This window comes from Megalobrama amblycephala, linkage group LG24 (assembly GCF_018812025.1).
Source record: "Megalobrama amblycephala isolate DHTTF-2021 linkage group LG24, ASM1881202v1, whole genome shotgun sequence".
NCBI lineage: Eukaryota > Metazoa > Chordata > Actinopteri > Cypriniformes > Xenocyprididae > Megalobrama > Megalobrama amblycephala.
This window is the reverse complement of record NC_063067.1, coordinates 6,106,549-6,123,876: the sequence shown is the minus strand read 5'-3', so window position 1 is coordinate 6,123,876 and position 17,328 is coordinate 6,106,549. Positions and strand designations below refer to the sequence as shown.

Sequence of the window (17,328 nt, the reverse complement as noted above, 5' to 3'; positions counted from 1 at the left end):
GGGGGAAAAAAGTAGGAAGTCACAAAGTCTCATGAAAAACAAAAACTTTTCTTCAAATTGTGACTGAATTACACAGAAAACAAGTAAAGAGTGCTCCTTTTATAATCACTGAAACTGTTGGTCAGTTCAGTATGGTAATATAAAGGAACAATGGTACATTTAATAAGAGTAGAATATTTACATTTCCCTTATAAAAAATTAGGTTTTTGCATGTTAATAAAAGTTCATTTTATCTGCATCTCAATTCAAGCTCTGTGCTTTACTGTCAAATTTCCAATAAACAAACATGTAATATTATTAGTAACTGCACTTATTAATGCAAAACAGTAGTAATTTTATGATTAAATTAACTTTATGATCAAAAATCTCCCCAGCGCTGCCAAATCAGGTTCTGGCACCGCCATCTCAACCTCATAATTTCCTCCTGATTTTGAGTGATCGATTGTCATTCAGTGAGGCACACAGGAAGGGACAGAGTGCGGAAAAGGACCGGAACCAGGTATAAGAGAAAGAAAAAGAGAGGGAATTTTTCAACACTGAGGAGTCCTCTCAGGAGAATTTTTCAGAAATGTTTTAAGTGCAAATAGCATGAGCTCTGCTCCGGGTTTCACCAGAATCCTGTTCCTTTTCCAAATATTTGCTTTGGACGCCGGCCGCGGCCTGCACATAACACATGTCCCTAATGCAGTCCGCTGACCAGGAGAGCTTCACAAAACTCAACGCGGCAGGAAATCATCGGTTTGTTTGTGCTCCACGAGCAAGGTGTTTGGGGTTTGAAGCGTGAGGGTCTCGGTGAAGTTCTGCACATGCAAATATACTAATGCAAGTTCTGTGGAAACGTTTAACGGTCGTTACGCCATACGTTAAATGGTTTCCAAATGCTCGGAGGGGCGAAAGATAAGTAGACGAGCACCTGATTGCCGTCGATAGTAATACTTCTGTGCAAAACTGTAAATATACCCTGATAGAAAATCCAGTTTAAGCTCCCAGCTGTGTTTTGTAGCTGCTTTTGATGCTCAGTTTCACTCACGGTGTTCTAAAATGTCAATATGCAATTTGTAATGGAACACAAATGCGTATTTCAGTCTCAGCACTGCTAAACTGGCGTAAAATTGTCACCTTATACTGTCCGTTTTCTCATTGCAGAGCATATTACTCGTCTATTGACTTAATAATAACAACAAATAAAATTTTATGACGCATACATTTGAAGGAAACTGTAGCGCCCTGATTTTTATTGCTTCAGTAATAAAAATGCATGTTAAGACAATGCGTTGACTTTGTGTATTTCTGGCCTTTATAATTCTGATATGTTCGATAACCACACCCACAATGACATCTGATTGGTTCAGAATCCTGCACCACGCATATTAAACATCCAGTATGTTCTTATTAACATTGATTTTTGTTTTTTCGGCATTTTCACTTCCAGTGAGGACAAAAAAAATTTGATGCAGGTAATTTTGTATCACCAGTTGTCCAATGATGGGAATGTGAGACTGTGTGTGTGTGTGTGTGTGTGTGTGTGTGTGAGTGAGTGAGTGAATGAGAGCGCTGGGAAATGGTTATATTCCCCCCCTCGGCTGGGCTGAAAATGGTCTAGATTGGAAACTCTATCCCAAGGCCTTAGTAACACTGGATAAATAGACAGAAAATTAGTTTCGCATGAAGGTTTATTAAGCGCAAGCTTGTGTATACAGCCTGACACTGATGCAACGTATCTAAGGGAGAGATCAGGTTGCAGTCTCATCCTCAGAGAGGCAGATGACACACAGAAACGTCTGGAATGAGAACAAACACACACACACACACACACACACACACACACACACACACACACACACACACACACATTTGTCAGTTTGACAGGAGCCAAACCTTGATGTTGAGAACACAGTTGAGTTTTAGTAGTAAATGGGCTTAACTCAATGCAGTACCTGCTGTCAGTGTTACTAAGGTCTCTCATCATGTGTTATACAGAGTGTTTACACTTCTATCTATCTATCTATCTATCTATCTATCTATCTATCTATCTATCTATCTATCTATCTATCTATCTATCTGTCTGTCTGTCTGTCTGTCTGTCTGAAGGAAAGGTGTTTGGGACATGTTGCTTTAAAATAATAATAGTGATAATAATAATAATAATAATGCCTCTTCATCACGGCATCTGTTAGTGGGTGGATATATTAGGCAGCAAGTGAACATTTTGTCCTCAAAGTTGATGTGTTAGAAGCAGGAAAAATGGGCAAGCGTAAGGATTTGAGCGAGTTTGACAAGGGCCAAATTGTGATGGCTAGACGACTGGGTCAGAGCATCTCCAAAACTGCAGCTCTTGTGGGATGTTCCCGGTCTGCAGTGGTCAGTATCTATCAAAAGTGATCCAAGGAAGGAGCAGTGGTGAACCGGCGACAGGGTCATGGGCGGACAAGACTCATTGATGCACGTGGGGAGTGAAGGCTCAGATCCAACAGATGAGCTACTGTAGCTCAAATTGCTCAAGAAGTTAATGCTGGTTCTGATAGAAAGGTGTCAGAATACACAGTGCATCGCAGTTTGTTGTGTATGGAGCTGCATAGCCGCAGACCAGTCTGGGTGCCCATGCTGACCCCTGTCCACCGCCGAAAGCACCAACAGTGGGCATGTGAGCATCAGAACTGGAGCAATGGAAGAAGGTGGCCTGGTCTGATGAACCACGTTTTCTTTTACATCACGTGGATGGCCGGGTGCGTGTGCGTCGCTTACCTCGGGAACACATGGCACCAGGATGCACTATGGGAAGAAGACAAGCCGGCGGAGGCAGTGTGATGCTTTGGGCAATGTTCTGCTGGGATACCTTGGGTCCTGCCATCCATGTGGATGTTACTTTGACACGTACCACCTACCTAAGCATTGTTGCAGACCATGTACACCCTTCCATGGTGGCTGTGGCCACTTTCAGCAGGATAATGCTCCTGCCACAAAGCAAAAATGCTTCAGGAATGGTTTGAGGAGCACAACAACGAGTTTGAGGTGTTGACTTGGTCTCCAAATTCTCCAGATCTCAATCCAATCGAGCATCTGTGGGATGTGCTGAACAAACAAGTCCGATCCATGGAGGCTCCACATCGCAACTTACATGACTTAAAGGATCTGCTGCTAACATCTTGATGCAGAACCACAGCACACCTTCAGGGGTCTAGAGGAGTCCATGCCTCGACGGGTCAGGGCTGTTTTGGCAGTAAAAGTGGGACCTGTACAATATTAGGAAGGTGGTCATAATGTTATGCCTGATCGGTGTGTGTATATATAATACTCATGTGGGCACTTAATTTACCGTGGTAACTGTAGTGCCCTAAAATAAATACCATAAAAGCTTGTGACATGGTTTGAAGGAGATCCAAGATTATTTCATTATGATTGTATGATATTTTGGTAGAAACATAGTTGCCATAGTAGTTTTCAAAGAAGCTTACTATAAAATTGTGCATCAGTCAAAGACAGACTAATCCCTAAAGATAATAAAATAATTCAGTTGAAATGTTGGTTTAGGATTAATCTGAGTTTGGGAAACTGGTCTTCATGTCATTAAACATTATACTGCAGGTTTAAATGTATTGGCTTTTAATCAGCTGTTGAATGATCATGTTATGTAATAATATACCATAAAGCCCAAACGACGACGAGTCTATCAACACACACAGGTTTGTTTTTCTATCACGGTTGGACTTTGCATTGACTTTTGTTTTTATACTGAGCTAATGGCATTTCTGTCCCCTAACCCTCATGCAACCTCTCTGCATTTGTTACGTTTTCATTAAGACATTATTTGTTATGAAGTTTTCCTTGTGGAGACCGTTGCAAAGCAGAGGTGCCAACAGCATCAACACGAACAGAATCGATGCAAGTTCACACAAGCAGGTCAGCGGTATTTTTAGGCCAGAACACATACACACTAAAGTTCACACAGACTGGCAGAATGAGAAACTGTATCTACAGGACATACTGATTAATGATCCAACCGTGTCCGTCCTGAGCGAGTCGACCCTCTGAGTCACGTATCAACACCACAAATGGACATCAGAGCTGCAAGAATGTATCAAACAAACTCTGAAAAATGTTTAGACTGAGCATGAGAGAGATGTTCAGATTCATGAGGTCTTACCCTGTAATTCACTCTTAATCAAGCTTTTATAGTAATTTAATTTCACAGGAGCATTTTTCTATATGTAAATGAGCTCTGCTATGATTGGCCATCCACTTTGCATGTGAAATCACCTAATTGAATAGGTGTTAATATGTAAATGTGAGTGGTCAATAATAATAATAAATAATTAATAATAATAATTTGTTGTTAGGATTATTTCTGAAGAGGCATTTTTATAAATGCAATAATAATTTTATATGCGCCCCTTCAATGGAATGGACATTACGTGGTTTTTGGTTTAAACCAAAACAATTTTTTCATAACATGAGTACTGTCTGGTCACTGATTGGGCCCTAATCAACCAATCACAATGAAGAAATGATCCCTAACTTAATCTGATTGAGATTCAGGCATCACAAAAGACAAGCATGGCTAACCCTTTTATATCTTTTATATGCTAACTTTTGTTTATGGTAGCCTCATCAACAAGCATATTATAATTGTCGTAGTATCAAGTGATTAGAAGATCTTTCAGAGTTGTAAAACACAGGATTTTTTTTTTTGTTCAATGTCCATCACAATAGACATCAGGTGTTGAAAGATATCAGCAGGACCCTCATCATTTAGTTGTGTGCCAGGTTGTGAAAACACGCAATTTTTGTGTGTGTCCCTTTAAATGCAAATGAGCTGCTGCTCCCGGCCCCCTTTCCAGAAGAGGGCGGAGCTTTAACAGCTCAACAACAACAAAGGTGGAGAATCTCACGCAGCCAAAATGAGGATTGTCAGTAACGGTGTTCAGCCTTACATTGTTCAAACCGGAGTCGACACTGATGGAGAGACTCAGGAAGAAGTTACAACTTTTAGAAATGAAACTGGACGTTTCTGAATGGTTAGTGGATAAATTTATGTAGTTGCTGTGGAGTTGATTCAACTCATCCACTAGCATGTGCCGTCATGTTCATCTTTTGTGCAAATCCAGTGTTGAATTGACCCTCGTTTGTGAAGCAGTCCGGCGTAAAATGACGACATGACAACAACGCTCTACTACAACAACTCTTCCTCTTCTCTAAAACAGCTCAACATGGCCCCGCCCCCTTTGTTGTGTGTTCCCGGGGGGCGGGGTTTATGTAAATCTTAGGGTTTGTGATGTCACCAACCCAGGAAGAACTCGTTGTAGTCCTTAAACAGCGATTTCTGTAAAAGAAAGCAACATTACACACTAACTAAAGTTTAAAAAGTGAAATCATAATCAACAATTCTGACACACAATTGTGAGAAAAAAAGTCAGAATTGTGAGGTAAAAAGTCGCAATCACCTTTTTTATTTTTTATTTCATGACGAAAGCAAGCTTCCATAGAGAAAAGCAAATATCAAGTGAATATACATTTTTTTTTGCTCAGGTCTGAAGGGGTTTCACTGAAACTGAAGGAATGATGCTGAAAATCATTAATGAATAAATTACATTTTTCAATATATTCACATAGAAAACGGTTATTTTGAGTTATAATAATATTTTTTTTTAAATATTAGTGATTGTACTGTGTTTTTGATCAAATAAATGCAGATTTGGTGAGCAGAAGAGACTTCTATCAAAAGCATTGAAAATATTACTGACCCTAAACTTTTGAATGATCGTGTATATATATATATATATAAATGAAGCATAATTATAACGATGACTGTTTTTGCATCTTGTCTCCCGTCAGATGTTGACGAGTGTGCAGAAGGAAACGGCGGTTGCCAGCAGATCTGTGTCAACATGATGGGGAGTTACGAATGTCGATGCCGTGACGGATTTCTCCTGTCCGACAACCAGCACACCTGCATCCAGAGGCCCAAAGGTGAGAGCACGATCAGCTTGAATACAGTCGTAGTTCAGAAGAGCATGCTAACATGCTACTCTCACTATATCCCCAGTGTATAGTACTGTATGTATACTGTGCACAGTATGTCTGTTTTCTGTGGTCACAGAACATTTGGATGACCTACTAGATTTGTTTAACGGTGTGTTATACAACAGAGCAAAAACTGCGTTGAACACGACTGTATCTCATAATGCAATGCACTCAACATGATGAATCTCTTTTTGATGCATTATTTGATTGGAGTATCAAATCAAAGATGTAAAATAACTTTCGCTTGCATAATTAATTAACTGGAATCCACTCACATGCAATGATCGTATGACAACCAGTGTTATTTTAGAATTGTTTATATACTATTTTAATATTTATTAATATTTTGTTTTGGCTTTCATTCTTTAGGTTTTAGTAGATTTATGTGTTTTTTTCATTTTTGTTATAAATATTTTTAATATTTTATTTAGCATTTTATTTCAGTTTTAGATTTAGTAATTTTATTACTTTAACTTAAACTTATTATGTTTCAGTTGGTTGCAAAGGCAACATTTCTAACATTCATTTAAGATTTTTAAGTTTAGGTTTTTCATCTTTAAACCTTAAATATTATATTATATTATATTATATTATATATATATTATATTATATTATATTATATTATATTATATTATATTATATTATATTATATTATAGTTTCAATTGTTTTTTTTTTATTTGCTTTTTAATTTAATTTATATTGGTTTGATTTTTTTATATTATATTATATTATAGTTTAGTTTTGTTTGGTTTATTTATTTTTTTATTTAATTTTTTATTTTAACTGTTTATTTTAAAGTATTTATTAAAGTATTTTATTTTGGTTTGATGTATTATATTATATTATATTATATTATATTATATTATATTATAGTTTAGTTTCAATTGGTTTATTTTTTATTTGCTTTTTAATTTAATTTAATTTTAGATTGGTTTGATTTTTTTATATATTATATTATATTATAGTTCAGTTCTGTTTGGTTCATTTCTTTTGTTATTTATTTTATTATTTTAACTTTTTATTTTAAAGTATTTATTAAAGTATTTTATTTTGGTTTGATATATTATATTATATTATATTATATTATATTATATTATATTATATTATATTATATTATGGTTTATTTTCAATTGGTTTATTTTTTATTTGCTTTTTAATTTAATTTAATTTTATATTGGTTTGATTTATTTTATATATTATATTATAGTTTAGTTCTGTTTTTTTTTGTTATTTAATTTTTTATTTTAACTTTTTATTTTAAAGTATTTATTAAAGTGTTTTATTTTGGTTTGATGTATTATATTATATTATATTATATTATATTATATTATTATATATATTATATTATATTATATTATATTATATTATGGTTTAGTTTCAATTAGTTTATTTTTTATTTGCTTTTTAATTTAATTTAATTTTAGATTTGGTTTGATTTTCTTTATATATTATATTATATTATAGTTCAGTTCTGTTTGGTTCATTTCTTTTGTTATTTATTTTATTATTTTAACTTTTTATTTTAAAGTATTTATTAAAGTATTTTATTTTGGTTTGATATATTATATTATATTATATTATATTATATTATGGTTTATTTTCAATTGGTTTATTTTTTATTTGCATTTTAATTTAATTTAATTTTATATTGGTTTGATTTTTTTTATATATTATATTATAGTTTAGTTCTGTTTGTTTTTTTTTGTTATTTAATTTTTTATTTTAACTTTTTATTTTAAAGTATTTATTAAAGTGTTTTATTTTGGTTTGATGTATTATTATATTATATTATATTATATTATATTATATTATATTATGGTTTAGTTTCAATTAGTTTATTTTTTATTTGCTTTTTAATTTAATTTAATTTTAGATTGGTTTGATTTTTTTTATATATTATATTATAGTTTAGTTCTGTTTGGTTTTTTTTTTTGTTATTTAATTTTTTATTTTAACTTTTTATTTTAAAGTATGTATTAAAGTGTTTTATTTTGGTTTGATGTATATTATATTATATTATATTATATTATATTATAGCTTAGGTTTGGTTCATTTTTTATTTAATTTTATTTATTTTTTATTTTTTGCTTTATTTAATTTTTTATTTTTTTATTTGTATTGATTTTTTTAATTTGAATTTGAATTTATTTTATTTCAATTACTGAAAACAGTTTTTAATAGTTTTGGATAATAATTTTAGGTGACAGTACATCCCTAATGACAGAATGCTGTTTTTTCACTTGTTATTTTTAAACAGCAGTAGTCTGTATACTTGACATATTGCATAGTATTCAGTAAGTAGTATGTATTTCATTCTGAACACAGCCGTTTACATTGTGATTTAACAATGTCAGTGGAAAACCGCTGCTCTCTTCAAAGCCGAATCTCAGGAGATGCTTTTGGCCCGCTGAACTGTCAATGTTTGCGTTTCATAAGCACAGTGTTATTCGAGTCTTGGATCGTGTGTTTCAAACGCTGCCCCTCTGATTCAAGGCCTTTATTGTCTATATTCTGTGGGTTTTTTCCCTGTTGGAATGAGTTTGATAAATACCGCTGTTAATCCCTCATATTTCATGTTAATATTAGTTTTATTGCTCCAGATTAAAACCTCTTGGACGGAGAGGTTAAGGCACCATAAATCCAGAAACGTTTCGATTTCGAAAAGCTGTATACTTCTGTTGTGATCAGAAGGAGAGCCTGTCATCTGTTTGCTATTACAGTTATTGTTGCAGCACATTGTGCTTCAGATAATTGCGGTCTAGGAAGAGATGGTGTTGGACGATCCGACTGCAAGAGTGATGTAATTCATCATCCCCGTGTGATGACGGATTGACGGATAGCATGTGTAGACGATAGTCAAACAGAAAGCTCACCCAGTCAACACTCCAGGAACGAGAGGAATTGGGTTACGTGAACGTTGTACGCCACTGGTTTATTTTCTTTAAAAGCAGGGATTCCCAAACCAGGGTTCACGAGTTGACGAAAAGCTAATAATTAATAAACAACATAAAAATGTCAAATTAAAATAAAGAAATAATTTTAAAATAAAAATAATTTAAGAAATAATCATTTTAAAATGTATATACCAATAAAATAATGAATAAAATTATTTGAATATGAATAATGAATAAAATAATTTTAACATTTTAAAAACAATTATTATTTTTTTATTTAAAATAGTTTAATTTAAAAACAAAGTTTTTATTGTTTACCTGTAATATTGAATATTTTAAACTTTTTAAATATTAATATTTCTCAATATTAATTTAATATTAATAATAATTATGATTAATTTGTTAATATTTTATGATATTAATAAACATATTTTAACTTTACTTTTAACTTTTTAAAATGTTTTAACTTTAATATTTATATTACTTTTTAAATATTAATATTAATAATTAATAGTTTTAAATATTTTGTAATATAAAAAAAAATAACTACTGTTAATCTTTTGTTGAAATATTAGTATTATTAAAAACTTGTAACTTTTTAAATATTAATATTACTTTTAAAAATAGTTTTGTAATATTAATATTACTTTTTAAATGTTAATATTATTGTTAATGTTTAAACCTTTAACATTTTACATTTTAATTGAAATTTTGTTATTTGTTATTAAAATATATTTTATAATGTTAATATTACTTTTCAATATTAATAATTACCCTTTAAATATTTTTAGAATATTAAAAAATAACTTACTTTTTATTGAAATATTAATATTATTAAATAGTTTTTACTGTTTTGAATATTAATATTACTTTAAAAAATATTTTAGAATATTACTTTTTAAATATTAATATGAATAATTATTATTTTTTATATTTCATTTATTTTTATTGAAGTAATATTATCACAACTTTTTAACGTTTTAATATTTATCACTTTTTAAAAAATATTTGTATTATATTAATAAAAATAACTACTATTTTAAATGAAATCAATCACATTTTTTTTTTCATTTTCTTAAAAAAAAATTGTAAATGATTTAAATGAAACAATTCAACCTCAGATGTTGCAAATAGGGACGTCTTCTGACTAGTCATCGCAGCTCAGTTGATACCTTGTGGTGGTGTGCGCTGTCTGGTTGTCTTCACAAACACTTTCTTAAATCACAGAGAAAGCCTCTCAGATGGACGCAGAGCAAGTGGAGAATAAACCTAGAGGAAATGAAGTCCCTTCAGCGCTTCAGGCTGTGCAGAAATGTCACAGGAAGTACTTGCTAATCAAACAAAACAACGTTCACCGGGTGAAGCTGCAGAATTGCGGTTCTGGTGGGTGACGAATGCAGAATTGGGGTCTGTTCTGTCACGGGCCGCAGGGAAAATGCTTCTGTTGTTCATGTCGAAGGTCATGCATCCAATCAAACTCTACGTCACAAATTCATCGTCTCTCGGAGATGCTCTGGAGGGTGAACTTGACCTTCAGCATTCACGTCTTGGTCAACAATCCACTGCAAACTCAAGACTATTAAAAAAAAAAAAAAAAAGGTTTTGCCAGGAAATGTTACATTATAGAAGGAATAAAAGGCTTTTTGTCGTTTTTTGATTTTTTTCTCAGATACTTATTAACCTATGATGGCTTTTATCACAGTTTTGTGACTTTCTTTATTTAGACTGTGTCCAGCAAAACACTTTTCCTAAAGCCAGAGTATTTTTTTTTTCAGTTGTTTTCAATTGGAGCACTTGCAATTTTTTTTCCGGGTGGCGAGAGTTGAAAAATGACTTTTGAACAGTAGTGTATGTTCACATGTTTATTTTTTGTAATGTCTTTCATCTTTCATAATCTTTCATAGTGTGATTTTTGGTGAATTGTATTGAATCCAATTAAGGTCAATTTGACCCCCTCCATAAAAACCGTACGCAGAATTTGAGCCTAATACAATAACAGCACTAGAGTTTCACACAGTGATGGTCTATCAGCTCTGATTGGTTTAGTTGATAATGCATCACAGACGTGGTTACAAGTTTTACTGTAGGTCCCATTTTGTTGCTTTTTTCCTCAGTTTCTCACACCTGCACAGTACAAATAGCTTTTAAAGTTCATGAATGTCAGCCCATGTGTGTGTGTTTTTTTTTTTTTTTTTTTTTTTTTTATGTTGCAGTGGTCTGGGAAATGTTTGCTTAGTAATAAAAAACTGCTTCCTTACTGGACGTATGGCTTACATGAGTACACACACACACACACATACAGTCACTCACGTAATAAACACACACATGCGTAGTATTGTGCCGTTTAGTGAATGTGTTTCCATAAGCTTAAAGAAATTGAGAGACTTTTTGTGATTTCTTGTTGATGTTAAGTTGCATATTAACACATTGATTAAAAATTCTGTGCATTTACAACATGAAACTGCATGTGCAACATATTTAACTTCTGTAATGTGATGTTTTGTTGCGTACAAAGAGATATTCTTTGGTTTTTGAATGGAGAGGAGAGAATATGTTTGGCCATGATATAGTAGTGTTGATAGTTCTATAGTATTATAATTTTGCGCATAATTTGTCTTGGTCATTTGAGCTACACAGATGATTCTTCATATCATGTGTCTTGTTGAGCAAAGACACTTTTTTGCACAAAAACTTCTGGTCTTGTTGTGTATAAATTCTGACATAAATCATGCACAAATAAGACCAGGGACATTCAGTGCAAAAGCAAATGTGAACCATTTCATTTTGAAATCTGAGTGAGGTAAAGGTGTTTTTTGATACTTAAATTTACTGCACCAGTCATATGAATATAATATAGCAAAGAGTCAAATTTTGCTACTTCATTTTTTCACATTGCCTATTTAAAAAAAAAAAAAAAACCCAGAGAGTGTTTCTGAGGAAAACATGTCTTATCTGGTCATTCCAATTGCAAGTATTCCAGCGACGCAGGCTGGAGTTCAAATCATTACGAAACCATGTGAAGATTGTTTTTGGAACGCATTCTGTATATAAATAAGTTCATAATTGCTGAGCATCAAAGGTGCTTGTCACATGTAATCACATGTAATTTCCAGGATTCCGTGCTAAACTGAGTCTGCAGGGCTCCAGTGACCTAAACGTTAGTCCAACTCTATGCTGGAAATTTAAGTTTACCTCGATCCCTGAGGTGTCAAACAGAAACCTAGTCATTTTTTTTTTCAGATTCATAACCTCATCAAACTGAAAAAGCCTATTGCTTTAGGCTAGAAAGAAGAGGAGATACAGCTCTGCCAAGCCCGAATGGCTTCTGATTAAATGCAGTTCTGTAACGTAGAGTAATCAAACCGAAATGCAAATCAAATATCTGTTTGCTTCTTATGTCCTTGTAGAATCGGATCTGCTGGTGTATTTGTTGAACAAACATCATTTAAATGGTGGATAGGCTTTTCTGCTGTCATTTTTTTCCATCCAGATTGATTACACTCATCTAAATGTTGTTTTGCTCTTTGCTTTCTGTGGAATTGCTTGTAGAGAGCAACCATCCAATAACAGTCTCTTCGTCTCCATGTTTCCACTCATTGGCATTTATATCAACTTGTTAAATGTTTAATGGTCCATTAGAATTGTTTAATTGTCCCAAAGTCATGTGCTAGATGCTTTACCCCTGCGTGCCGTGCGCAAATTTTGACCTTTACAGCTACATTAACCTTTTCCATTTGATTACAGCGACTGTTGTCAGCTAGGCCTAATAAATGTGTTTTCAAATGTTTTCCAAATGAACATCAATTCATAATTTAGCCTAAAATACATGTAAATATATTGTAAAATGTATGTAAAATATATTTCAGCAACCATTTTATTATATGTTCTCAAGGGACAATACTATAGAAATGAAAATTGGATATACTTTAGAGTAGTCAATGTGCAGCTTGTATAGCAGTACAGATTTACTGTCCTCTAAAAATAACTCAACATACAGCCATTATTGTCTAAATAACTGGCAACAAAAGTGAGTACACCTTCAGTGAACATGTCAAAACTGTGTCCAAAGTGTCAGTATTTTGTGTGAGCACCATTGTTGTTTAGCACTGCCTTAATCCTCCTGGGCATGGAATTCACCAGAGCTGCACAGGTTGTTGCTGGGATCCTCTTCCACTTCTCCATAATGACATCACGGAGCTGCTGGATGTTAGACACATTGCGCTTCTCCACCTTCTGCTTGAGGATGCCTCACAGGTGCTCAATAGAATTCAGGTCTGGAGACATACCACTCTTTCACCTTCAGCTTCCACAGCAAGGCAGTTGTCATCTTGGCGGTGTGTTTGGGGTCATTATCATGCCGTTCAGCCCAGTTTCTGAAGGGAGAGCATCATGTTCTGCTTCAGAATGTCACAGTACATGTTGGAATCCATGTTTCCCTCAATGAAGCGCAGCTCCCCAGTACCAGCAGTAATCATGCAGCCCCAGACCATGATGCTACCACCACCATGCTTGACTGTAGGCAAGACACAGTTTTCTTGGTACTTCTCACCAGGGCGTCGCCACACATGCTGGACACCATCTGAGCCAAACAAGTTTATCTTGGTCTCATCAGACCACAGGACATGGTTCCAGTAATTCATGCCCTTGGACAGGTTGTCTTCAGCAAACTGTTTGCAGGCTTTCTTGTGAGCCAGCTTCAGAAGAGGCTTCCTTCTGGGACGACAGCCATGCAAACCGACGTATGGTCTGGGCACTGACAAGCTGACCTTCCGCTTCTGCAACCTCTAAAGCAATGCCGGCAGCACTCATGCGTCTGTTTTTTGAAGCCATCTTCTGCACCTGACGCACAGCACAAGGTCTCAACTTCTTTGGCCTGTTCCGAGTGGAACCCATCTTGGAAAACCTCTCTCTATGACCCTGACCACTGTACTGTAACTCAGTTTCAGGGTGTTACCGATCTTCTTATAGCCTAGGCCATCTTTCAAATCCTCAGAGGGTTCTTTGCCATGAGGTGCCATGTTGAACATCCAGTGATCAGTATGAGAGAATTGTACTCAAAGCACCAAATTTTAACTGCTCTAAGACAAGATCCACGCATTTGTATGGTCCTGTCAAGCAGACAAAAACATGAACATGATGAGTAGGACATGTGGCTTTGTATGGTTAAACAACACACAACTGTTATCACTGAGGGTGTACTCACTTTTATTGCCAGCTATTTTGACAATAATGGCTGTATGTCAAGTTATTTTTAGAGGACAGTACATCTGTACTGCTATACAAGCATCACATTGACTAAAATATATCAAAGTTTCATTTCTATAGTATTGTCCCTTGAGAAGATAAACTAAAATAAATGGTTGCTGAAATGTGAGAGGTGTACTTTTTATGTAAAAAATTTGAATGAGCAAATAAATGACTAATTATGAGGTCGTATGCCAGAGTAGTTCATCTATCTAATTAGTTTTGTTTACAGAAAACATTGTTAGACTTGTTACATTAATATTTAAAAAGTCACTGGTTACCACTGTGTACTCTATTCTCGGAAATTGCAGCAGACTGGCCTCAATATAGTTGACGTTTTACAATATACACCCCATAAATTAAATTTTATATGCTTCAGGAGCAAGTGTTGGGGTTTAACTGTTCACGGGTAGTGTTAATTACTTCATCTGTAAAACTGTGATCTGAGTCTACAGCAGCTAAAGTTTCACAGAGGACTATATTTGTTTCATACCTGCTAATATGTTATATTTATTTGTTCTTTTCTTATGTTCTAGCTGCATAATAGGTCAATCAGTACATGAAACAGTTTCTGTGCTGTTGAGCGTACTTCGATATGGCCTTTCATGTTTGTTTGGAAACTTTGTATTACACAACGCACACAAAACACTCCGCAGGTTTGCTGTTCGGCTTGTAGGAAAAAGCATGTCTGTAAATGAACTATCTATGGTTCAGGGGACTTGAGAAGAGTCGTGTTTACACGTCAGCCAACGACCAATCAGTGCAGCTTTTCACTGCGCCAACTCTTCCAGAAAGGTGCTAAAAACCTGAAGCTTACTCGAGAATACAAGGACGTCAGAGAGCGTCCTTCATGTCAGATTGCTGTTATTGTTGGCAAGCCGATCTGAGACCTGGATCCGAGAGTTCCTTAAGAGATAGCTTTGATATTACAGTGGAATTTTTACCCTTTTCTTTGCAAGAAGAAAATATGCCTTAGGCTCCAGGTAAGATATTGCAGTTTCCAAAGGGAAGAACTGAGCTGTTTAGAGATCAGTTAAAGGAAAAAGCCAACCTCTAAAAAATGCTGGGTAGTTGTGTTGAAAATGGACAAAACCAGCAACTGGGTTGTTTTAACCCAGCGTTTGGGTTAAATGTTTGCCCAACCTGCTAGTTTTATTTAACTCAACTATTGTTTAAAAATGGCTGTATTGCTTGATTAAAATGAACCCAAAGTATGTTGGAAATTAACATTTGTTAAACTGTTTAATAAATGAACACTAATTAAACAATTAACATTTATTAAATTGCTTATTAATAAATGTTCACCTGTTGATTATTATTGTTGCCTCTAGTAATTATGTGTCTGATTTTTAATTTCCAACTTATTTTGGGTTCATTTTTAAGCCAGCCATATAGTCATTTTTAAACAATAGTTGAGTTAAATGAAACTGTCGAGTATGTTAGTCAAACATTTAACCCAGTCGCTGGGTTTGTCCATTTTCAACCCACCTTGGGTTGTTTTAACCCAGCATTTTTTAGAGTGTATTCGTGTCATTTCATTATCTGTTGCACTTTCTTTGTTCTTCAAGTCTTTGCAAAGTCTCATAATTACGGTAATTCTATCATGACGCAAGATGCAACATTCTAGAGCCTTTGATTTTCTATAATTATCCGTGAAAAGCCTTTAGAGTGAGTGCATTGTGACCGTTTGATCTAGAAAATTGAATTAAATGCAGTTTTTCAGTGCTCTTCTGTGAAATCTTGTTCATTTTGGAAGATTTCTCAAACTCGCATCCCTGGCCGTCACTCAATAAAGTGTCTCGGCATGTTTCACTCAACCCCCCCACCCCTCTCCCCACATATAGACACATTTAACAGGCTTGTATTTGTTTTAACAGGCCGCAGACCCTAATCGGCCACTTTTTATTCCCTTCAAATGGCTTTCCCATCGTTTTTTCCAAACGCTTGTGTGAATTTCTGCCTATTTCCGATCATTCGACTTCATTTTTCTTAAGCCGAGAGTCTCGGGAGAGATTAGAATAACGCTCGTAATGATAAAAACGGCAGGAATTCGTCAGGGAGTTACGGGGCGACCTCAGAGGGTGGGCTGCACCTCGGCATGGAAAAAAAGGCTCATTGTATCAGCACTTGAGAATTTTACTGCTCTTTTGAGAGTGTTCGGGCCTGGTCCCACCCGAACCTGACCCGGCCATGATGAATGGGTCTGTAGAGGCTCTCCTAGTCGACGAGGTCTTAGACCCTCTGTAAGTGATATGACTCTCTCTCTCTCTCTGGACTGTTTTTGAACTTGCGTGATTTACGTCTCATTTTTTGAGGTCTACATAAAGTGACCTGCACACCTTTTTCCAAACCTTTTTTCTCTCATAAAGTCCTTTTGCATGACTCCACATGAAAAGTGTGGAAGATCAAGTCAAGAAAAGGTGGTGTTATAAGATTGCTGGGTAGCAGGAAAGTGTGCACAGTAAAGAGTGAGAACATGTACACTACTGTTTAAAAGTTTGGGGTTGCTAAGTCTTTTCTGCTCACCAAGGCAGCATTTATTTGATCAAAAATAAATTAAAAATTGTGAAATATTATTACCTTTTAAAATCACTGTTTTCTATGTGAATATATGTTAAAATGTAATTTATTCCTGTGATCAAAGCTGAATTTTCAGCATCATTACTCCAGTCTTCAGTGTCACATGATCCTTCGGAAATCATTCTAATATGCTGATTTGCTGCTCATAAAAAATATTTATCATCATCATCATTGTTGAAAACAGTTGTGCGGCTTCATATTTTTGTGGAAACCAATTTTTTTTCGATGATTATTCGATGAATAGAAAGGTCAGAAGAACTAAATAGAAAATGATAAATGTCTTCACTGTCACTTTTGATCAGTGCGGTGCATCCTTGTTGAATTAAAGTACTAATTTCTTTCAGAAAAAAATATCCTATTGACCCCAAACTTTTGAAAAGTAGTGTATTTGAGCTCAGAACTGAAAAATGTTAGAAGCAGCTGCCATTTTTGCCTGATTTTTATTCATTAAAATAGTACAAGATCATTTTAAATCATTCGTGCATAACTTAATTAATATTAATGAGCAAAGGCTTTGCAAATTCATGACATCATACATCACAAACTTATGAGCAAAGTACATTCCAATGCAAACAAAAAATGCATGTC

General features: G+C 34.5%; 1 protein-coding gene across 2 annotated transcripts in view; it reads left to right on the top strand.

The window, feature by feature from the left end:
- Window positions 1-17,328, top strand: part of scube3 (signal peptide, CUB domain, EGF-like 3) — a 124,595-nt gene that overhangs the window by 44,125 nt on the left and 63,142 nt on the right. For both annotated transcript variants that reach the window (XM_048178192.1, XM_048178191.1), the window contains exon 4: window positions 5,833-5,967. In XM_048178192.1, coding sequence (XP_048034149.1) covers window positions 5,833-5,967 — 135 coding nt within the window. The remainder of the gene's footprint in view (window positions 1-5,832; window positions 5,968-17,328) is intronic.